The sequence below is a fragment of the Eptatretus burgeri genome, chromosome 17 (genome assembly GCF_056783735.1).
Source record: "Eptatretus burgeri isolate ZD-2024b chromosome 17, Ebu_testis_v1, whole genome shotgun sequence".
Classification (NCBI taxonomy): Eukaryota; Metazoa; Chordata; class Myxini; order Myxiniformes; family Myxinidae; genus Eptatretus; species Eptatretus burgeri.
The window spans coordinates 58,998,784-59,023,778 of record NC_140977.1 but is presented as its reverse complement, the minus strand read 5'-3'; the positions used below and the strand labels follow the sequence as shown (position 1 = coordinate 59,023,778).

Here is a 24,995-nt window from a genome sequence, read left to right as displayed (position 1 = left end):
AATGAAAATATACATTGCTAGCCTAAATGTCAATGGTGGTTGCACATCTCTCCATAAATGCAAGTTAAATGGCTAGTTGAGTGTAACAAGGTTGATATCTTACTCCTACAAGAAACTCACTTGACTGTTGATTCTTCAACTGAGTTGAGTAGGAATCGTTTCTTAAAGGACATTGGTTTTTCAGTAATCTTTCAAGTCCATTGCTCGGATAGCTATCTTTTATCGGCAAACTCTTCCTTTAACTTTAGTTTCCTTAAAAGAAATTGTGAAAGGAATCCTTCCCTGACCTTCTCCATTGGTCAACACCTTTTTACTATCATCAAGGTATATGCACCAAAGCACAGATGCTGAAAGGTCTTCCTCGTTTTGGCTGTCTTGATTTGTATCTTGCTGGTGTTCCTCCTGACCACTTCCTATATCTTAGAAATTTTAATTGCACACTAAACCCATCCCTTGATTGGAATGGAGCTGAGCCGCATGTAGCCAGCACAGGATCTCTCGTTCACTCCATCTCAAGATTCAAGTTGACTGACATTTAGAGATTGCAACATCTGACGCAGCAACAATTTACTTTGTGTCACTGCTCTAACAATTTAGTGTCTCTAGCTTGACTTGATAAATTCTGTTTCCGATCATTTCCTTAACCTCATCTTTAACACCTCTATTCTCCCATTTGGGTTTTCTGATCACCATGTAGTTGTTATGCGGGTTTCAATTGCCGTTTGTTAAGGTGGTGAGACCTTATTGGAAGTTCAACACAGCACTCCTTCAAAACAAATTCTGTTTCTTCTTTGAGGACCTGTTGGGCACATTAGATCACAATGGATCAGGAGTTCTCTTGTTTACGTCAGTGGTGGGACAACGTTAAAGCTCAAATTGGAGTTTTTTGTCAAAAAATTTCTTGGCAGTACTTGGGATCGTAACATCGACATAGACCAGGTGAAGACACAAATTCTTCACTTGCAAAACAAGGTGTCCTCTTCAAATAATAATGGGCAGCAACAAATGTTGTACAAACAGAAAGCACTTTTGAATGAATTATTAGCTGAGCATGCAAAAGGTGGTGCACTCCTTTGGATGAGAATGGTTCACTTACAACTGAATACTCCGAGCAGACTCTTCTTTAAGCGAGAAACTGCCTCAAAAAACCATAAGCAAATATTGTCCTTGCGTTCGACTGACTGCTTTTGACTACTGATTTTGACCAAGCTGAGTGACATTCAACTTAGTTAAAAATTTCTTTTCTCACCTCTACTTCTCCAAGCCCACTTCCCGAAGTCATATACATTCATTTACCGATTCATTACCTACACTTACTGAAGCCCAGAACTTGACTGTTGAGGGTGCAATAACATTATATGAACTTGCTGGTGTTGTAAAAACCTTGCCCACCAACAGGGCACCTGGTATTGTTTGGTATTCACAGGCTCACAACTGGGTTGCCAGTCGAATTATATAGCACCTTCTGGGATCTGCTGGGACCATGTCTATTTATCATATTTCTTGATAGAAAGTATACAGAGTGGTGAACTTCCATTGAGCTGTCGGCATGCTATCATTTCATTGATTCCTAAAAATAGACCTTCAACTTGTTGAGAACTGGGGCCCAATCTCTCTACTTTGTGTCGACTATGAAATCCTGTCCAAGTTATTTGCCAATCGCTTAAAGACTTTAATTGGACATATTGTATTTCCTGTCCAGTCTTATTGCATTCCCGGTAGATCGATATTGAATAAAAAAAAATTTATTTTTGTGATTTGATTTTGATTTGTCATTGTCAGAATGTTAATACAGGCCTGATCTTTCTCGACCAACAAAAGGCTTTCGACAGTGTTGACCATTTATATTTATTTGAAGTTTTGAAGGGGTTTGGGTTTTATTGGTTCTTTCTTTATTTCTTGTATTGAATTGCTGTCTCACAACAATTTCAGTTTAGTGAACATCAATAACAGTTTGTGTTCACCTTTTCCAGTTCAGGGAGGTATTAGACAAAGTTGCCCTCTCTCTGAGTGCCTGTACTCCCTTTCTATTGAACCCTTGCAAATTCATTTACGAAAAAAGCTTTCTGGTTTTTCGGTGGCGCCTCTTGTTAATCCTGTTGAGGTGCTTGCGTATGCTGATGATCTGTGTATGATTGCCAACACTCAGTCTGACATTGCTGTCCTTACAAGTGCTCTACATGAATTTAATCTGGCATCTTCTGCAACTGTTCATTGGAGAAAGAGTAAAGCCTTGTGTCTTGATCCTTCAGGGTTATTTATCACACCTTCTCTGCCTAAAGCCTTGCAGTGGAGATATGATGGTGTTAAGCATCTTGGGGAGTTTCTTGGGAATGAGACCTTCTCTTTAAAGAACTGGGATCAGCTGGTTTATCATATCTCACACTCTTAATTGTTGGAAAAGATTGTCCAGTATCCTATATTATAGAGGTAGAGTGCTGATAATGAGCAACTTAGCTGCTTCCAAACTCTAGTGATTTGGGGGGATTTAAGACAGTCATCCTATGCCAATCATTAATATGCAGCGAATCCATGTGGATTTTTTCTGGAATGGCATGCTTCAAGCAGATCTTCAAAGTTTCCTCCCAGTAAAAGGGGATCAAGGGCTCGTGGACATTACCAGCAAAACACTGTCCTTTCGGCTGACCACCTTGCGTCAACTTCTGTACAAGGAAGTCCTGTATTGGCGGCCCCTGGCTTCTTGCTTGCTGCAACAAGCCGGTAAGCTCAGTTGTGGCCCTGAGCTCTTTCTACTTGACATGCAGCGAATCGACACCTCATTGCTGCCCTCCTTTTATCAAAGTCTCCTGAATGCCAGCCAGTGTCTCATTCCAGGATGAAACAAGGATTCGTATCAATTTTGTAATCTTCTGTGTGACACTGTTTTTTAACAATAGCCTGTTCCTTCATGACTGCCAAAGTAGGTCCCCAATTCAATCTTTCATTGAATCTGGTTTCTTCCTTGTCAGGGACTTTGTTAATCATACTGTTATGATTGTTGGGGTAAGTGGAAGAATATAATAGGGAATATAGCATTGTGTAGAGTTGCTTGGTCCGTGGACATGAAGGAGGCATCTCGATGTAACCAAGTATAGAACCTGTGAGCTTCAGTGTTATGCGTCACCACACGAGGGGGTGGTGTTGTGTTCATTAGCTAGTGTTTAAGAATAAGCTTCCACAGTATATAGTCACCCCTCTGTGATTTTACCATATGTTTTTATATTTCAAGATCGGCAATAAAGGTGGGGAACGCATCACTGAAACCCAGTGTTGGGCACCGATAACCAAAACGTTAATTTCGATAACGATAATCCGATAACCCCAATGCGTCACCACACGAGGGGGTGGTGTTGTTAGTCCGGGAGCCAACCGATCAAAATAAAAAAAAAATTGCCCGGTCTGCTATAAAATTTTTGTGTTGATTTTCATAAAGAGACACCCTTTGAGTATATGAAAACCAATGTTGGCAATGGTGAAACTCTTGCGCAACAACACAGTCAACACTTTTGCGAGCCCCCTCTGATAACAAAATGTTGGCAAAAGCAAAGATGTAGGATGGGGGTAGGGGTAATTCATATTGTCCTAAAATCATAACCACTAAACCTATATACACAAATGACCCCTCATATTAAAGAGGAGTTCATTTCCTATATCACAATTGGTGTAGATTTAACCTACCTTCAATTGACAAGGTTATATGTCAAACAACAAAAGATTTATGTAACTCAGAAATGCTTGACTATCAATGGGGTCAGGAACAAGAACATACTTTTACATGCCATGATTTTAAGGAAGATAAAATTAGAAATGGATTAACACAATATTGTGACATGAAACATCCTCTTCAGAGGAAGAGTCACTCTCTGAAACAACTCCACCACATGAACCTCTCTGACCAAGGCATATGCATGTCACTCAGCAAGGCACAGCAGCCTTTTTGCATGAACATCGTTTCAGACATTTGGATAATTTGCACATGCAAGACACCGTTTTGTCTATGTTCGGCTTGGCTGGCTTAGACATGAGAATTGGGACCAGTTTTCCATTGATAAGGGTTCTGCCAAATGTTGTGGCTGGGGGAAGTGCTCGGTCACTGAGATGTGCACGTCTATACAGAAGCAATTGATACAATGCTCTTAAAACAAGGAAGTAAAACGCATCTTCTGTTGCTGGCAGTGACCTAAGGTCTAATTTTGAAGAGACAAACATATGCTGCCTGAGGGTATCCAAACAGCTGAACCATTTTTGGCCATGCAGAGCAGTCCAGTATACTCTGGCCTCATCAATGACACATTCTGTTGCTGCCATTTCACTATCTCTTCCAAAATCAACAAGGTGGGGAAGGTTTCCTATCAGTCCCAGAGAAACCTGTGCCGCTCTTCTTTTCACAGGAACACAGGCATCATCCCAACTGACTGGAAGAGGGGCCTTGTTGTCCCTCTCTGGAAAGGGAAGGGTGATCGCCAAGACTGCAAAAACTACCGAGGGGTGACGCTGCTCTCAGTGCCGGGCAAGGTCTTTGCTCGGATAATTCTTGATAGGGTTTGCCACCATCTGCTTGAGCACCAGCGTCCAGAGCAGTCAGGCTTTACACCAAAGAGGTCAACGATTGACCGTATCCTTGCACTTCATGTCCTCACCGAACACAGACGAGAGTTTCGGCAGGGGCTGCTTGCAGCCTATGTTGATCTCTGTAAAGCGTTCGATTCAGTGAATCGGGATGTCCTCTGGAGGATTCTTGGTCTTCGTGGGGTGCCACCGAAACTGATCGATCTGATGTCTGAACTCTACTCTGGTACTGAGAGTGCTGTGAAGTGTGGTGGTACCATCTCTGACTTATTTCCAGTTGTTACTGGAGTTCGTCAGGGATGTGTACTTGCCCCCACACTTTTCAGCACTTGTATGGACTGGATTTTAGGGAGGATGTCGGAGAGATCAAGTTGCGGTGCATCGTTTGGCAATGCCAAGATCTCAGACCTTGATTTTGCAGATGATGCAGTCATCTTTGCGGAGACTTTAGACATCCTCTTGGGGGCCCTCGAGGTGCTGAATGAGGAGTCGGAGCCATTGGGATTACGGATTTCTTGGGTCAAAACTAAGATCCAGGCTTTCGGTGACATCTTGGATGCTGCTGTCCTGTCTGTGTCTGTTTGTGGTGAGGATGTTGAGGTCGTGGAGAGATTCACTTACCTTGGCAGTGATATTCATGTCTCCGCAGGTTGTGAGCCGGAGGTCAATAGACGTCTGGGTCGGGCCTGGGGAGTCATGGATTCACTGGATCATGGGGTGTGGCGCTGCCGGTACCTGTGCGGGAGGACGAAAGTCCGAGTCTTCAGGTCCTTGGTACTTCCAGTCTTGCTCTATGGGTGCGAGACTTGGACTTTGACCAAGGATCTGAGACGGAGACTTAATTCCTTTGGTACCAGGTCTCTTCGGAGAATCCTTGGCTATCGCTGGTCAGATTTTGTGTCCAACGAGCGGTTGCTGAGAGAGACTCGGATGAGATTTGTTACCTGCATAGTCCGTGAGCGTCAGCTGCGGCTGTATGGACATGTGGCTCGTTTTCCTGACGCTGATCCTGCTCACCAGATTCTCTCAGCGAGGGAGTCTCATGAGTGGAGGAGGCCAGTGGGCCGACCACGTGCCTCATGGTTGCAGCAGGTTGACCATCATCTCAAGGAGATGGGGATGGGCCTGGCATCTGCCTGGGGGATGGCCAGACGGAGGCCCCTGGAGTACCGGCGGAAAGTGGACGCAGCGACGCGCTGCTCTGGCACATGCTCCCATACCTGACCTGACCTCTTCTTTTCCCCTTCTGAATGGGTAGCTCACTGTGTCACATCCACACAACACATATGTGCACAGAAGTGTAGCTGCGACATCAAGAGGATTTTCTGGTACTTCTTGCTCAACACTTCTACCAGCTCATGAATAGGTAGGTATTGATTCTGCCGTTGTATCCAGAGTTCTTGCAATGTGTTCAAGCAGCAGAAGTGATATATACACAGCATAATTATGTCTGTATCTGTTGCATGCACAACAGCTCGATGGTGATCAAGATATTCCACACAATACGCAAGATGAGCAATAATCCTTGTGTCTGCCTCTTCATGTTCTTCACAAGGTAAGTCCAGAACTGAACTTGATGCTGATGTGATGGAAAGAGTGTGACCTTTGTTTTCCATCATACTACCAAGAATGATGGTCACTCCATCCGGAATAGCTTCAGGACTCTCACAAAGGGAAGTGCCAATGAAGTTCTGAAGATTTCCTTTATTTCTTGGATTCTTCATGAGTAAATTCCAGTCCGGAATTTCTAGACTCTTGGATGGTGAGAATTGTCTTGCCTGGTCTGTCTGGTTTCTCCTCTGCTGCTCATCACCCTTCAAAGTATGGCTATCATCAAAATCATACTGATCACCAATGATGTTGACACAGTTGCACATTTCAGGTTTCAACTGCAGGATACACCTGCTTGCGAAGATACAGCTGGGGAAGTTCACCAAATGTTTTCGCACCCATTTTTTGGTATTTATTTACAAATGCCATTGTGTCTACCAGATAAACTGTGTATAGGTCACTCTGTGGTAATGATGGCAGCTGTAAAACAACATCCTGCTCAGCTTCAGCAATTAGCACTGCCACGAAATCAGACTTGTTGCCTTTGCGCATTACAAACCCCTGTGCTAAGCGTGGATCAACCTCAAACAGGGATGATGGATAGTCTGTCCACTCATGGGAAAATGCAATCTGTCTTGTGACTGGGTCGGCATCTCGATAGAAACACAGCACACGTGTAGTTGCAGTCTCATCTTGATAGATCCTGATTAAACTCTGTTTCCTTGATGGTTTTGATTTCTTCTGTGAGGAGAAAGTTACCAGCTTCAGTGGTTCAATCTTAATAGAGACCACCTCTTCTGCTTTCATAATGGCTTCCATGCCCTTAGCTTGAGCATGGACCAAGTCTTTTGAAGCAGCCTTCTCACCAGTTGCTCTATTGAGCAGAACCACTTGGTTGTTACACTGGAATGGGTTTATCATCTGCTGGCATATCACTTTATTGATCTCCTCAACATGCATATGTTCTTCTGTTGCCTGCTTATGTGTTTCTCCATGATGAGTAGATTCCTGTTGGCCTAGATTAGCCATAGACTTTATGTTCTCTGATACAGCTGTGAGAAATGGTGCTGTTTTCACATATTTATCTCGAGCAGCTGGTGCCTGAGATATGCCTTTGAACAGAGATGTCTTCCCTTCATTGTTGTATGTCTGCTCCAGGGCCATGTCACTCCAAACACCATTGAATTTTCCTTTGGAAGAGTGAACTGTGAAGTACCCAACCTGGATCCAGCAAACCTTAACCGAACTGTGTTCAATAGAGTAAGAGGATTTTGTGGGTAGGGGGAACTTTGGTTGACAAAAATGTTAATTTTCTCTTTAAAAATTGATAGAACTCAATCAAATTTGCTGTTTTAATTAGCCATGGATACCATGTTCATATCACATTAAGAGAAATTAGTATTCTAATGCAGCATCTGCCTATGATGAGAAAAGTTCTAAAGGCCATCTTCAAAAAACGTTATTTTTAAGGCATTTTTCACAAAATTATGTACTTTTACGAGGTTTACTTTCACAAAGGCAATTTTTTTTTGTCATTTTACAATGCACTGATTGAATTCTTACATTTAGTTCACATTTATTTTTCATGAATGTGATTTTTTAATTTTTTTAGAAATTTTATTGACAATTGCTGTTTTATCAAATTTTTCAAATCTTCCTCAAACAAAAACGGCCGCCAAAATTTTTCGCAAGAGCTTATGAATTGCCAACATTGGTTTTCATGAACTGCAAACATATATCTAAACATCCTGGGGGTGTAAAATTTTATAGCAGAGGCTGTAAGGTCCAACCCTAAAACAGCCTCGTACACAGGTTGGCTCCCGGACTATGTGTTCATTAGCTAGTGTTTAAGAATAAGCTTCCCCAGTTTATAATCACCCCTCTGTGATTTTACCATATGTTTTTATATTTCAAGATCGGCAATAAAGGAGGGGAACGCGTCACTGAAACCCAGTGTTGGGCATTAATAACCAAAACGTTAACTTCGATAACGATAATCCGATAACCCCAATGCGTCACCACACGAGGGGGTGGTGTTGTGTTCATTAGCTAGTGTTTAAGAATAAGCTTCCCCAGTATATAATCACCCCTCTGTGATTTTACCATATGTTTTTATATTTCAAGATCGGCAATAAAGGTGGGGAACGCGTCACTGAAACCCAGTGTTGGGCACCGATAACCAAAACGTTAACTTCGATAACGATAATCCGATAACCCCAATTTTTAAGTCCGATAACGATAATCCGGTAACTATAATACAAAGTTATCGGAAGTTAATGATAATCCGATAACGATAACTAATTTTTAACACAGATTCAAAAAAACAAGGAAAAAGCTTCAAAACCCATAGAAAAGGCTTATTTATGCTAAACCCAAGAACAAAATAAGCATTATGCGTCTTTTTAGAGTCTATGACACTATGTGCTGGTTGCCCTTGAGGAAGACCAACTTCTCAAAGTTAGGCCCAGCTGACAGTCTTGACCTCTTGGGCCTCAGGATGTCCTTGCCGAGAGAGAATAGCCGTTCCACTGCAGCAGAGGATGGAATTGGGGTGTTGGACTTCAGGAAGAGGTTGGTGAGGATCTCCTCCTCCATGAAGTCAGAGTCGACCATGCCCTCCTTCCCATCAATGTCCAGCCAGGTGTCAACAAATTTCTTGGCCTTCTTCTTGACACTGGTACGTGAGCCAACGGCCGTCCACCCAGCGAAGAGGTCGTCATGCATGCTGCTGTCGTCGGAGCTGGTGGTGTTGTCGTCGTTCCGGTACCTCACGACCCTCAGTGCTCTCTCGACCTCGTCGTCCATGGCGGCCTTGACAGAGACCGTTAGATTTCTGTCGAACCTGTGCTAAAAAAATTATCGGACTAAAAAAATCGAGTTATCGGAAGTGAACTGGTCCGATAACGATAAATGGAAGTTAACTTCAGATAATAGTCTGATTAAAAAAAAGTTAACTTCGATAATTATCTGTTATCGGATTATCGCTTTTGTGCCCAACACTGCTGAAACCACAACAAACAGGCAGAAAGCCCCGTTTTCAAAGGTTGACAACAAGCGAAGTCACACCCCCAAGGACGAGTGATGGGTGTGATGTCAGAAGCAAGCCGAGCAGGAGAAGCCCCACCTTCTCGGGTTTGGCGCGGGCAGGCCACGCCCCGGAGGCGAAAGATAGATATTGGTGTGATCGAAGTAAAAGGAAGGCAGGTTGCGCATTTTAAGAGGAAGGAGTTGGCTTGCACATTTTGGGAGAGCCGTGATCAGTAGGCTAGACATTTTGAGAGGCATCGGACTCAGTAAGCTTGTGCATTTTGTGGAGAGATGTGATCAGAGTGGAGGCATGAGGTGCATTGTTTGGAGAGGCGAGAGCGGAGATTGAGCGCATGCAGACGACGTCAACACGGCCATTGAATTCATGTTGAGGCAATTTGGCTCGCGTGGTGAAGTAAGACGCTGACATTTTAATTTTGGTCGGGTTGGTGAGGACGATCAGAGCACACGAAGCTGTTATATTGGGGCTTTGAGCGTTGATGTGGAGTGCCGCTCGCGGATTGCCTAGTGTGCGTTCGTCCCGCGATGAGAGAAGCGCCTCCATTCGAGTTCCACAAGGATCATCTCTAGGCCAAGCTAAGTGCAGGAATAGTTAAAAGGAAGGTTTTTCTTTTCATTTTGTGTTCCCTTTGGCTGTATTTTAGTCTATGTGAGAGGTGCCTCAACTGTAGGATTTATCTACGTTATTATTATCATTACCCTTTTGAATTATTGTCCATTGTAAATATAAATTTATGTTCATTAAATGTATCCCTTTTAAGAAACTGTAGCAGTGTGCTGTGCTGGTGCAGTGTGTCTATGCTGTGCTCCTTCTGGGTGGATCACCTCTCCGCCATTACGCCCCGTTCACGCGCACACATTAATTTCAGAGTTTCGGTTGTAGCCTTCAAGGGAGAAGCTTTGCCATCCGTCCAGGTGGGGTTTAAACCCCCTGGACTTGACAATACTTATTCTGGATGGCAGGCCCTGAATCATATTTTGGAAGTTTGCCATGTTAAGTCAGCTTGGTTAATTGGCCAACTTCTACGTTCAATTGTTAAAGTGTTCAATTACTTTAATTTATCGTGGCCTACATTGTATGGTGCTTAAGATGCAAGTATGACACACCCTGACTTCCCTGACTTTTGTTTTTCTAGCGCTCCTTCCTCAAAGCCTTTACAAACCTGTACAAAGACCGTTCTGAAAGTGCAATGTCTTAATGTCGTTATTTTTGCCAACCCAAATTGCAAATTGACCACCCACTGGAAAGAGATTCTGCCCGCAGGGGTTCTATTATCTCTTGCCTGGTCCTCCATGTTTCCATCACCTGTGTCTAAATGTGCCAGAGACATACAGTGGAGGCTCGCACACTACCCCTTGCCTTCAAACATGTTTTTCAAAAGGCTGAACCTTGTGTCATCTGATGAATGTCGTTTTTGCTGTCACTCCAAGAACATTTTCCATGCTTATGTTGGATGCCAAAGGCTGGTTACGCTTTTTCAACTCTTGAAATGTATTTTCCAGAAATTTGGTGTGTTTTTCTTTCCAATATTTTGTGTACTGTATGCCTGTATCTTATAAGAATGTCGGATCTCAAGTTGCAAATTTCCTAATTGCCGAAGCAAAACCCAAGGATATACATTACTTGGAAAATAATGATTTTGGATGTCAATTCAGAAGAATGCAGTGCCTTGCCAGCCTTTAAAGGCTCTGCATGTGCCCATCTTAAAATATAATTTTATTTTTACCGAGAGATTTCTCAAGTTAATGATTTCATTCAGAAATGGTGCAAAGTTGAAGTTTTGTGTAGGGTGGAAGGAGATGAAATATATTTGCTGCTTTAATTAATATTTCATGCATTCCGTTCTCTCGTTCTCTCTCCCCCTCTCCTCCTTGCCTCTCTCCTCCTTGCCCCTCTTCTCCCCTCCTCTCTTCTCTCTCCCTTGCCCCTCTTCTCTCTCCCTTGCCCCTCTTCTCTGCTCCTCTCTCTCCCTTGCCCCTCTTCTCCCCTCCTCTCTCTCCCTTGCCCCCTCTTCTCCCCTCCTCACTCTCCCTTGCCCCCTCTTCTCCCCTCCTCACTCTCCCTTGCCCCCTCTTCTCCCCTACTCTCTCCATTGCCCCCTCTTCTCCCCTCCTCTCTCCCTTTCCCCCTCTTCTCCCCTCCTCTCTCCCTTTCCCCCTCTTCTCTCCCCCTTGCCCCCCTCTTCCCTCTCCTCTCTCCCCCTTGCCCCCTCTCCTCTCCTCTCTCCCCCTTGCCCCCTCTCCTCTCCTCTCTCCCTTGCCCCCCTCTACTCCCCCTACTCTCTCTTTCCCCCTCCTCTCTTCTCCTCTATCCCTTGCCCCATCTTCTCCTCTCATCTCCCCCTTGCCCCCTCTTCTCAAACTAAAATGGTTTATTTTACAACTAAAATGGCCACCAATCGGCCATCTTTGATTTGATGTCGAAAAATATAAGGGTATGTTCTTTTGAACATGAGTCCCCGAGGACCACCAGGTGGCGCCATGAATAGATACACAGCGGTAGGTGCTGCTGCTAGGCGAGTAGATGTTTAGCAGCGTCATCATGGTTGGTGTCTCGCAATATAATATACTAGCCGAAACCCCGTCACAGACGGATTCCTTTCCATGAGCCCAATATGACAACCAGTGGCGGCTCTTGTAAGAGCCGGATCCCAGTCGATGTACTCCATGGCCTTACCTAACGAGGCCTACAAAACCTCCATCTCACGAAATCTGGTAGTGTACATGACATTTTTGGTGTACACTACTCCTTGTGAAGAAGTCCCCTGATTTGTGCACGTGTCTACTTTGACGTACAAACACAGTGTCAAAACTTCTCAAGTCACAGTACCGAGAAAAACGTGACGTGACCGCTCGGAGGAGCACAAAATTGGTCCTTCAGTATTAATATAGAGATACAATATTTCTTGTTACATTTTTTCTCAAATTCACATTCTGAGGTAGTCAGCATGTGCAGAAGAGGGTTTTACATTGCAGACGCTATTTTCGAGGAGTGGAATTACACCTCTCAGCCCTGACGGTCTGTCGACGACAGACGTGATGACGTCAGCGAATGACCGATGATGTCATGACGTCCTGACGCCTCTCAGTGGTGACGTTACACGTCGCCATGTAAACGAATGTAAAACGAAAAGTGTTTATTCTGCTTCAGAGTTGAAGTTTGACTATTGCCACTATGTGTGATGCACTCTTACAGGTATGAAGTTTCTTTCAGTCCAGGTCACAGTACCGAGAAAAACGTGACACGACCACTAGGAGGAGAACAAAATTGGTCCTTCAGTATTAATATATAGATTAGCGCGATTAAAAATACCGTTTTTTTCTCACATCTTCATGTCTGTCAAAAAACCAGTGTCAAGGTGCACAACTACAGCTCATAACCTATCCATTGAGGTGTTTTTCGGCCCCTCCTGCTTTCCCGTTTTCACGCCACTGTCCACACAAAATTCATCAATCAATTCTATACAGGGTCCGGGGGACTCAAATATGACATACATATGTAAGCCATCATTCATTATCTGTGTGCAGAGTTTGAACAACATCAGTAAATGTATGTCTGAGAAACGGTTGAGGATGTGTTTGATTCTGGGCGTTTTTACAACTAAAATGGCCGTCAGTCTACCAGTCGGCCATCTTTGATCAGATCACAAAATAAAGTGAGGTGCACGTGGATGTCATCATGTACTGTGCTTGTGCCAAGTTTGAACAAAATTGGACCATGCATGCCTGAGAAAGGGTTGTGGGACACATTTAACTAACAAAATGGCCACCAGTCAGCCATATTGGATCCAATCTCAAAAAAAAAATAATGACGTGCATATGTAAGCCATCGTTATCTGTGTGCCAAGTTGGAACAGGATCGATAAATGCATATCCAAGAAATGGTTGAGGACACGTTCGACACAGTTTTTCTACAACTAAAATGGCTGCCAGTCGGCCATCTTTGATCGCATGGCGAAATGATGTGCATATGTATACCATTATGTGTTGTCTTTGTGCCAAGTACAAATAAAAATCGGTTCATGCATGTCCAAGATATGGTTGAGGACTAATCCCCCCGAACCCCCTCCCCTTGAAATTGAAACACCTGTCATTTCGCATTCACATTTTGGTGCATGGCCCATTACGAAGCCAGATTGACCATTTCATAAACACACAGATTCAATCCGCTTAGACAAGGGGAATGTACTCAATGAGGTTCAACCGATCAGCACCCGACCCAACCTGCGTGAAGAGCTCCTGCTGTTGACGCAGAAGCTCCTCCTCAGGGATCCCCAAGTGTTCCAGACGGTGACTGGCTTGACGACGCTGGAGTGCCAGTGCATTGTATTCCGCCAACGTGCTACGCATCTCTGGGACATATGTGCCCAGTCCTAGGCTCTCGAGACCTGCCCACCGAACAGGGATGAAACATTGCCAGGGGATTAGTTGGAAAAAAAAGATGCCAACAACATTTACACCTCAAACGCTCCCCACAACAATGCAGCAGATTCTCATCCCCAAATGGCAATTTCACAGCACCTTGGATGACGTGATCGGCCGTGATGATTTTCCGCTCCAGGTGACGGCACATGCTGTTCGATTCCGCTGCCACGACGCGCACAAATTTGCGTGCACAAGCGAGCACCAGACGACGTGCCCCGGCCGACACGCGCGTGTGGGGCAACATTTCGCGCAGCATTTTGTTCACTGTTGCACGTGGGACAGTCACTTCCTCTTCCGGGTACGACGTCATCGAGCTACGGCAGGAAAACACTTTTGGACATTTTTGTTTCCAAGCATTCCGTAATCAAAGTTCTCTCCATGTGCATGCCACTGGTCATGCTAAACTCAGCACAGCATTACAGTGATGGTGTAAGATGAAACAAGAGAAGCATAATAGGGTTAACATTGACATGAAAAGTCATGGTAATAGAGCAGGACAAAACTACATCAAAGCTTCAGGCCCAGATAGGATTCTTGCTCATATAATTAGGGAATTTGCATGTGAACTTTCAGGTCAAATAACCAATATTCTCAATGCTTCCTTCACTGAAGGAAGTGTTCCCACTCAGTGGAAGAGAGCAACTGTAGTTCCGATTCCTAAGTCCACTCAACCAGTGTGGAACAAATTGATACCAGTCTTTAACTGACCACTTCTCAAAGGTAGCAGAGTATTTTGTAGCAAAAATGGTTATGAAGTGAAATTACGGATAAAATTGACAGAAATCAGTATCCATGGTAATAGGTCTGGCTACTCAACATGTCATTACCTCATTAAAGTCATGAATAACTTGTACAAGCATGTTGACAAACCATGACATCAGAGCTCAGTGATGCCATCTGATTTCTTGAAATATTTTGCTTTGATTGATCATAATGCATAAAAGTGAATAAATTCATAGATATAAATGCAAGACCGGCTCCAATTCATTGGATCTGTATTTTTGTGAACCAATAAGTCAAAGTGTATGATACAAGGGTACCTTGTCAGACAGTAAGAGCCTTACGGGTAGTGTACCTCAAAGGTACCAAGTTAGGCCTCCAATGCTTTCTGGTTCAGATCAACGATGCAATGGCTTAAGTGGATCAGGTATCAGAATCCATTTTGGGTCTTGAGTACGTACATGAGATGATAGCAGTTGAAAACACAAGGAGCAGGCAACTAGTGATGGTGGCTACTATGCAAGGTGTCTTCAATGGCTTTCAAAATTGGTCAAGCAATAATAACATGAAGTTGTTACACCTCAATGCGTTTTCCACAATAAAGAGAACATGTAGAAGAATGTTCCCGCATGCAAGTTTATTTTATGAACCCCTCCCCCCCCACCCCCACCCGGATGCCACAGTTGACTTTGCAAGCAGTACCATGTGAGGAAGTTCAACACCTTAAAATCTTTGGGGTTATTGTTTCAATGGATTTGAATTTACACATTCAGAATATTCTGTCTCGAGAAAATGGTAAACTGTACGTATTGAAACTGCTTAAAAAGTGAAATCTGTCTGGTGGACAAGATTTGATGATCATATATAAAGACGACACGAGAACTCTCTGAAAGTCTGCTGCAACAGTCTGGAATGCTTGTCTGACAGAATCCCAGATAAACGAGTTGGAGAGGATTTATAAAAGAGCCCCTAATAATAATCTTGGGTCTATCTTATCAGCATTACCATCAGGGTCTATCTTATTGACTTCCGGTTTTGGGTTTGGAGCGTTGGCAGGTCTCCTTTCAGGGCTCTCTGCTGATGATCTAAAAGTTAAGTTTCCGGTCGTTATCTGTCCCGTTTTAACTGTTTATTTTCTCGCCTACATGTTACTGTGTGTTCCTAGTTCGGTTTTGTTTCAAAAATCGTGCTATTTTGTGAGTTTTCGTCGACCTTGTCTTACCGGGTGCTTGAGGCCTACCCATCGTCCCCCTCGGTGTACGATCGTCTTTATGTGTATTTTCTCCCCATTAACTTCAATTTCTTTCTTCCCCACTTTCCCAACGTCCCCCATCCCTCCCAACTAAACACTATTTCTTGTCTTAAATCAAAAAAAATACCTTTCTCCTTGCACACTCACGAGTCTCGATCTTTCTTCTTCTTCTTCTTCTACTTCTGCTTCCTATTCTTCTTCTTCTTCTTCCTCTTGCCGACACCATCTTTATTCTACTGAGCTGACCATCTCTCGCCATTACCTTCACGATTTCTTCCGATCTACAACCTTCCATTCCCGAATCATACCTGTTCTTCAAAAATACATCAAAAAATAATAATCTTCCTTGTATCCTTTCGATCTCCACACCTCCTGTAATCACGTGTCTCTCTCTCACTCTTCCTGGTACTTTTCATCGACCCAGCAGCTTCACACTGCGTTTACCGTCCAAATTCACCACACACTTCCACGATTATCCTGATTTAAAATAAATAATTTCACTTTTGACTATACACCTCCTATAACCACGTGATCTGTTTACACCCCTTGCATTTACCGATCCAATTTCACCATTCACCTCACGATTTTTTCCACAACACTTCCATGACCTAATCTGATGAAAACTCTCAAACAATAAGAATAATAATAATAATAATAATAATAATAAAAACGATCTCTTATAATGTTTCATCTTCCTCTTTCACACGTGTGGTACTCTTTACTATATCATAATGCACGACTCTTCCATATTTAAATAGACTGCTCTCAATTCGACCTCTCCTTGCTAAAAAAATCCTCTCCTTGCAATTCGACCTTGCTAAAAAAAATCCAACTGTTACAGCGTTTCTTCTCTCCATTCTCTGAATTTGCCTTTATTGCATCAATCAAGAAACGTGTTTAATCACATCCCTCACCTAAAACTTTTTAAAAACCCAGTTTGCTATGAGTGTTCGCTTTCAATCAACCATTCTTTTTTTTCCAATTTCAGTGCCAACTCACCCCTCTCACTCTCACTCTCAAAGCAACCATCACACTCTTCTCCCTCCAAGCCTCCCTCTCACCTCTGTCAAAAACTCCCCCCTAACCTTTCTCCCACCATTCACCCCCCTCACTCATCCTTCTCAAAGTTGCCCCCCCTCTCATCCACAAAGCTGCCTCCTTCCACTGCCCTCTCACCTCCATCTCTTTACTCCACCACCTCAAATCCTCAACTGCCTTCTTGCCCCTCTCTTGTCCCCCCTCTCCCCCAGCACCACAGAGCCTTTTCTCCTCCTCATCCAGCCCCTCTCCTAGCTATTCTGCAATCCCCCACACTCCAGAACCCTCCTTACCTCCCCCCATCCCTTGTTTATCCTTCCCCTCCCACCCCCTGCACCCAAAGCCTATTCCCCTCCCTCTTAATTAACAGTGTGGATCTCAAGTAGCCAGGGCCTTCACTCAAATCGGCCATCAGCCGTAATATAAGCTGTATCGTGCAATTTCGTTCCACTCATCGGGGGGGGGGGGCGGGGGAGGGGTTGACAAAACCTTGATAATATGATAGTTTATATCCAAATACATACGTGTCCGAAAGTTCTCCACTCAAATAGCTGCAGTTATTGTGTATTTTCATCTTGAAAATCGATGCATTCGCCACGCTCTTTCATTTGAATTTTCTCCACACGGATCACGTGACGCCTCGACAGCCAATAGATGCTCCCCCGTGTATTATTCACCAGGACAATGTAGCGAACGAAGAAGTCAAACGTTTTATGTCTGTAAGATGGGATAAATGGAGAGAAAGTGTCAACAGATGGCTCGTCTCAGACGGTCACGAACGACGTTTAGCCGAGAGTGCCGGCGGGGGAGGACCAACTTCGATCATGGGCTGATTGTACCCGGAGTGCCCGTGTAAAGACTTCAAGTTACCCCCGTTACAAGTTACCTCTCGGTAATCTGAAATAGATTTCAAGTTACACCCGGGGGTAGCTTGAAATCGATTTCATCCTACCCCCTACGATTTCAGATTACCACCCTCAAAACATTTATTTATGTTTATTTACTTTTATTTATTTACATTTATTTATGTTTATTTATATATGTTTATAAATGTGTATTTACAAAAAAATAGTAATTTAACTGATATTGAAAACTAATTCGTGAAAAACCATTGACCACGTGACCGCCTTTAAAGAGTTTGCAATTAATTTTGATTTTATGATGAATGATTTTATTTTAATGTTGTTATTAATTGAAATCAGTATTTCTCATACAGTTATAGTTTTTGCCACATTTTTATGAAATCCTTCTTCGATAGAGTTGATACAAATAGACTTACTGGTATATCTTTTTAACCAACTCAGACTATACTTACAATTATGGAAACGCAATAAAATCAATATGCCTGGTGTTGGCTTAATGGTTAAGGTAGTGGGCTTGGGATCCTAGGGTCCTGAGTTCAAATCCCGCTCTGCTGTTGAATTAACACCAGGTGGGGTTGACTCTGCCTGTCATCCTTCCGAGGTCGGCAAAATGAGTGCCAGCATGCTGGTATACTGTGTCGGAGTGGCGACCCGTCCAGGATTGTTCCCAATAGCCAAGGAGACTGCTTTGGCGGCACCAACGCTCTGCACAGAGTATGGTCCTAATGGATGGTCTGGAATGGAATAAAATCAATGAATAAGAAAGGCAATGAAAACAGCTTATTTTTAATTCACAATTTCGTTGTGGTCATATAGCAGCTTAGCTGCCAGGGTAGCTCTCATTTCTTGAAACACGACTGTGTCACTGATGCAGTGCCCCTCAACCAGTACACACACTGGAACTGGTACTCATTTCGCCGACCTCGGAAGGATGACAGGCTGAGTGTGTAGCCTGGTGTTGGCTCAGTGGTTAAGGTGGTGACTTGGGATCCTAGGGTCCTGAGTAGTGGTTAGGGTGGTGGCTTGGGATCCTAGGGTCCTGAGTAGTGGTTAGGGTGGTGGCTTGGGATCCTAGGGTCATGAGTAGTGGTAAGGGTGGCGACTTGGGATCCTAGGGTCCTGAGTAGTGGTTAGGGTGGTGGCTTGGGATCCTAGGGTCCTGAGTAGTGGTTAAGGTGGCGACTTGGGATCCTAGGGTCCTGAGTAATGGTTAGGGTGGTGGCTTGGGATCCTACGGTCCTGAGTAGTGGTTAGGGTGGTGGCTTGGGATCCTAGGGTCCTGAGTTCAAGCCCCGTCGGCCGCTGAATTAATGCACCAGGGGGTTTGACTCAGCCTGTCATCCTTCCGACGTCGGCAAAATGAGTACCAGTTCCAGTGTGTGTACTGGTAGAGGGGCACTGTATCAGCGACACAGTCGTGCTTCAAGAAATGAGAGCTACCCTGGCAGCGAAGCTGCAATATTACCACAACGAAATTGTGAATTAAAAATAAGCTGTTTTCATTGCCTTTCTTATACATTGATTTTATTGCGTTTCCATAATTGTAAGTATAGTCTGATTTGGTTAAAAAGATATACCAGTATGTCTATTTGTATCAACTATATCGAAGGATTTCATAAAAATGTGGCAAAAACTATAACTGTATGAGAAATACTGATTTCAATAAATAACAACATTAAAATAAAATCATTCATAATAAAATCAAAATTAATTGCAAACTCTTTAAAGGCGGTCACGTAGTCAATGGTTTTTCCCGAATTAGTTTTCAATATCAATTAAATTACTATTTTTTGTAAATAAACATTTACAGACATATATAAATAAACATAAATAAATGTAAATAAATAAAAGTAAATAAACATAAATAAATGTTTTGAGGTGGGTAATCTGAAATCGTAGGGGGTAGGATGAAATCGATTTCAAGCTACCCCCGGAGGTAACTTTAAATCTATTTCAGATTACCGGGAGGTAACTTGTAAGGGAGGTAACTTGAAGTCTTTACACCGGCACTCCGGGTACAATCGGCCCATGATCGAAGTCGGTCCTCACGCGCCGGCACTCTCGGCTAAACGTCGTTCGTGACCGTCTGAGACGAGCCATCTGTTGACACTTTCTCTCCATTTATCCCATCTTACAGACATAAAAGGTTTGACTTCTTCGTTCGCTACATTGTCCTGGTGAATAATACACGGGGGAGCATCTATTGGCTGTCGAGGCGTCACGTGATCTGTGTGGAGAAAATTCAAATGAAAGAGCGTGGCAAATGCATCGATTTTCAAGATGAAAATACACAATAACTGCCGCTGTTTGAGTGGAGAACTTTTGGATACGTATGTATTTGGATAAATACTATCATATCATCAAGGTTTTGTCTACCCCCCCCCCCCCCCGATGAGTGTAACGAAACTTGATTTTCAGGAACTTTCTGAGGCATGGCTGATGGCCTAAAACCCTTCAGATCTTTCCAGACAGGTTGCCACTGACAAACCAGACATAATCTGCCGAACAGAAACTTTCCTCCCACAAGACGTGTCTGACTCCCAAGTATCTCCCCCTGGTTACTCCCTCCTCCGGTATGACAGACCTGAGCCTCGTCCTGGTGGAGGAGTTGCTCTCTTCATCAAAGACTCTATTCCTCACTCTCCATGCACTGCCCTCACTCCACAACACCCCCAGGAATACATCTGGCTCCGGCTTCCCTCCACTTCCACCTCATGTTTATATGTGTACTGTACCGTCCACCGAACAGTGATGACTCCATCTGCACCTCACTATCCGAAAACGTGGACCAACTTCCATCTTCTCATCCAAACTCTCTCTTCCTCATATGTAGTGACTTAAATTGTCATCATGCCAGTTGGCTCGGTGTGGGTACCTCTTATCTCTTACCTATCATGGCACTTCAGCAAAAGCTTTCTGCGACTCATTGGGACCGACTCAATCTGTCAACTTCCCGACCCAGATCTCAACCAATGGTACCCTAACTCTTCTGGATCTGATTTTGACAAATTTTGCTGACAATATCTGCTGCTCTTCCTCCGATCCAATCGGTTCTTCTGACCACGTCCTTGTCAAAGTGGACATCTCTGTGGCTGTTATCAGAGAACGACCTCACCACTGTCGAGTCTGGCATTTCACTCAAGCTGAATGGCACGGTCTCCAAGCAGCCATGAAACTTATAGACTGGTCTCCTATCGCTACTTTCTCCAACATCAACTCATCCTGGGAATTCTTTCAAAGAAACTTGCTCTCCCTCATGCACAGATTTATCCCCTCGAGTCTTCAGTTGTCCCACCCTTCCTCCCGCCCTTGGTTCAGGGAAGCTTGTGGCGACGCAGTTGTCCTGAAACAACTTGCCTTTGCCTCATGGAAAGCAAACCCAACTGAGGGTAATCTAAGTTCCTTCCATAAAGCTCGGAACAAGTGTGTATCTACCCTCAGGAGAGCCAGAAAACAACATCTTTCTAAGCTCAAGTCTGAAATTTCAAAACTCTCTCCCGCCTCAAAATCCTGGTGGCATCGAATCAAATCTGTTTCTGGTGTATTTTCCCCCTCTATCCCCTCCCTTACCTCAAATGGCTGCACTGCTGATACCGCTCCTGAAAAGGCTGAATGCCTAAACTCAGTGTTTGCAGCTAAATCTTGTGTCCCAAACCCATCGCTTTCTCTACCCACCGTACTCAGTCGCACCCAACTGTCCCTGGACTCTGTGTCCTTTACTCCTGACAAGGTGGAGAGTTTGCTGTCAAACCTCGACTCAGATTCTGCAACCGGTCCAGACGGCATCAGCCCACGTGTCCTAAAAACCTGCTCTTCTGCTTTTGCTCACTCTCTCTCTGTTCTATTCGCCCTCTCATTTGCTCAAGGTCATCTGCCCTCTGCTTGAAAATCAGCAACATTACTGCCCTGTATAAAAAGGTGCAAAACAGATCCCTGCAACTACAGACCAATCAGCCTTCTCCCAATCATCAGCAAGGTTATGGAATCCATCATCGCTTCAGACCTGAAATCCACCTCTTCTCCAATGGCTTGATTTCCGATCATCAATTTGGTTTCAGACCAGGTCACTCTACCCTGGATATGCTGCTTCTGCTCTCCCAACAATGGATGGAGGTCCTCAATGCCGTTCATGAAATCAAAGCAATATCCCAAGATATATCGCGTGCTTTTGACACGGTCTGGCACCCTGCCCTGTTCACCAAACTCTCTTCCTATGGTATCCAAGGCCATCTCCACTCATGGCTCGCAGACTTCCTCTCCTGTTGAAGTCAACGTGTGGCCCGAAATAGAGTTCTATCATCCCCTCTTCCTGTCCAGGCAGGAGTTCCTCAAGGTAGCGTTCTGGGCCTTGTTCTTTTTCTGGTTTTCATCAATGATCTCTCCAACTCTCTGGAAAATCCTCTATATCTCTTTGCTGATGACTCCACCCTCTGCCTACCATTGGTCATCCCTCGGACCGGCAAGCAGCAGCTTCTTCGCTCACTGCAGATCTTGATAAAATCACAAACTGGTCCAACACGTGGAACATGTCTTTCAATCCGGACAAATCTCACACTCTCACTATGTCTCTCCAAAAGGACCGTTTAGAATACCCCCCCCCCCATCCACTTTCTCAACAATCCTCTGGAAGAAGTCCTTTCTTTCAAGCTTCTGGGTCTCACTATCTGCCATGACCTTTCCTGGGAAAGCCACATTTCAAACCTCACCTCCAAAGCCAGTCGCCGACTGGGAATCCTCCGTCGTGCAAAGTCCTTCCTCGACCCACCTGAGCTCCTGACCACTTACAAAGCTTTTGTCCGCAGCCTGATGGAGTACTGCTCTCCCCTCTGGGCTGGTGCTCCTGCCTCCCACCTTTCTCGGCTTCACGCTGTGGAAACCAAGGCATTTTGGATCTTTTTTTTTTTTTTTGCATACCTTGGTCGAGGCTCGTATGAGAGCTAACACACAACTCACAGCAAGGAGGCATGAGACAAGAGGGGCGGGAGTGGAAGGGACAAAACAGTGGGGAACAGACACATTCGGTGAACTGTGGAAGGGAGAGGGATGGGGATGGGACGGGGAACATAGCGAAGAGAAGATGGACATTACAGGGACTTTCAGGAAGGAAAGCAGGGAATTTTAAGGAGGTGGGCTTGGGTGGATTATCGGGGGTAGAAAAGATCAAGGATTTGGATGGGGGATAATAAGATGTGGTGGTGAACAGCTGTTTTGAAGGCCAAGAGGGAGGAGTGGGATTGAATCGAGTGAGGGAGTTTATTCCAAAGGCAATAAAAAAGAGGAATGAAAGAGTGAAGGTGAGCAGTGATTCGTGATTTTGGTAGTTTTACCAGAAGGGGGTTGTTGGCGGACCTTGAGCGCCCTGTGGAAATGTGGTGGGGACAAATCGCAGAGAGAGCAGGGGGGGCAAGGCTGGAGAGGAGTCGGTAGAAGACAGAAAGACCACCGACCAACCTGTGGTGATTGAGTGAGAGTCCCAAAGACTCAGCTTCATTGCGGGAGATGCCGATGATCTTAAATGCCCTGGTTTCGACAGCGTGAAGCCGAGAAAGGTGGGAGGCAGGAGCACCAGCCCAGAGGGGAGAGCAGTACTCCATCAGGCTACGGACAAAAGCTTTGTAAGTGGTCAGGAGCTCAAGAGGGCCGAGGAAGGACTTTGCACGACGGAGGATTCCCAGTCGGCGACTGGCTTTTGAGGTGAGGTTGGAAATGTGACTTTCCCAGGAAAGGTCATGGCAGATAGTGAGACCCAGAAGCTTGAAACAAAAGACTTCTTCCAGAGGATTGTTGAGAAAGTGGATGGGGTGGTTTTCTAAACGGTCCTTTCGAAGAGACATAGTGAGAGTGTGAGATTTGTCTGGATTGAAAGACATGTTCCACATGTTGGACCAGTTTGCGATTTTATCCAGATCTGCAGTGAGCGAAGAAGCTGCTGCTTGCCGGTCTGAGGGATGACAGATGGTACGGCAGAGGGTGGAGTCATCGGCAAAGAGAAATAGAGGATTTTCCAGAGAGTCCGAGAGATCATTGATGAAAACCAGAAAAAGAACAGGGCCCAGAACGCTACCTTGAAGAACTCCAGCCTGTACAGGAAGAGGGGATGAAAGAACTCCATTTAGGGCCACACGTTGACTGCGACAGGAGAGGAAGTCTGCAAGCCATGAGTGGAGATGGCCTTGAATACCATGGGAAGTGAGTTTGGTGAGTAGTGCAGGGTGCCAGACTGTGTCAAAAGCACGTGATATGTCCAGGGATACGGCTCGGATTTCCTGTCTGGCATTGAGGACCTCCATCCATTGACGGGAGAGCAGAAGCAGCATATCCAGGGTAGAGTGACCCGGTCTGAAACCAAATTGATGATTGGAAATCAAGCCATTGGAGAAGAGGAAGGATTTCATGTCTGAAGCGATGATGGATTCCATAACCTTGCTGATGATTTGGAGTAGGCTGATTGGTCTGTAGTTACAGGTATCTGTTTTTGCACCTTTTTTATGCAGGGCAGTGATGTTAGCAGATTTCCAAGCAGATGGCAGATGACCTTGGGCAAATGAGAGGGTGAATAGAACAGAGAGAGGGTGAGCAAGAGCAGAAGAGCAGGCTTTGAGGACACGTGGGCTGATGCCGTCTGGACCAGTTGCAGAATCTGACTCGAGGTTTGAAAGCAAGCTCTCCACCTTGTCAGGAGAAAAGGATACAGAGTCCAGGGACAGTTGGGTGCGACTGGGTAAAGTGGGTAGAGATAGTGATGGGTTTAGGACACAAGATTTAGCTGCAAACACCGAGTTTAGACATTCAGCTTTATCACGTGTGGAATCAGCAGTGCGGCCATTTGAGGTAAGGGAGGGGATGGAGGGGGAACATACACCAGAAACAGCTTTGATTAAACGCCACCATCATTAGCATCTCCCGCAATGAGGCTGAGTCTTTGGGCCTCTCACTCTCTCACGACAGGCTGGTCGGTGGTCTTTCTGTCTTCTACCGTCTCCTCTCCAGCCTCGCCCCCCTGCTCTCTCTGCGATTTGTCCCCACCACATTTCTGCAGTGCGCTCAAGGTCCGCCAACAACCCCCTTCTGGTAAAACTACCAAAATCACGAATCACTGCTCACCTTCACTCTTTCATTCCTCTTTTTCCCCACCTTTGGAATAAACTCCCTCACTCTATTCATTCCCATTCTTCCTCCAGGCCTTCAAAACAGCTGTTCATCACCACCTATCATCCCCAATCCAAATCCTCGATCTTTTCTATCCCTGATAATCCACCCAAGCCCACCTCCTTCAAATTCCCTGCTTTCCTTCATCAAAATCCCTGTAATGTCCATCTTGTATTCCCCATGTTCCCCACCCCATCCCTCTCCCTTCCACAGATCTCCTAATGTCTCTGTTCCCCACTGTTTTGTCCTTTCCACTCCCGCCCATCATCTCATGCCCCCCTTGCTGTGAGTTGTGTGTTTGCTCTCACACGAGGCTCGACAAGGTACACAAACAAACAAAAAAAAGGCCAAACATGTCTGCAGGGTACAAACTATGAAGC

At 44.7% G+C, this 24,995-nt stretch overlaps 1 protein-coding gene across 3 annotated transcripts in view; it reads right to left on the bottom strand.

The window, feature by feature from the left end:
* LOC147010243 (protein Dr1-like) overlaps positions 1 to 24,995 on the bottom strand; it is a 182,388-nt gene that overhangs the window by 9,951 nt on the left and 147,442 nt on the right. For 2 of the 3 annotated variants that reach the window (XM_085862331.1, XM_085862335.1), the window contains 2 exons: positions 13,690 to 13,907; positions 13,393 to 13,556 (listed from right to left, as the gene is read on the bottom strand). In XM_085862331.1, coding sequence (XP_085718457.1) covers positions 13,393 to 13,556; positions 13,690 to 13,903 — 378 coding nt within the window. In that variant the 5' untranslated portion in view covers positions 13,904 to 13,907. Of the gene's footprint in view, positions 1 to 13,392; positions 13,557 to 13,689; positions 13,908 to 17,127; positions 17,366 to 24,995 lie in introns of those variants that run through there. The other variant, XM_085862330.1, reaches the window with a different exon arrangement.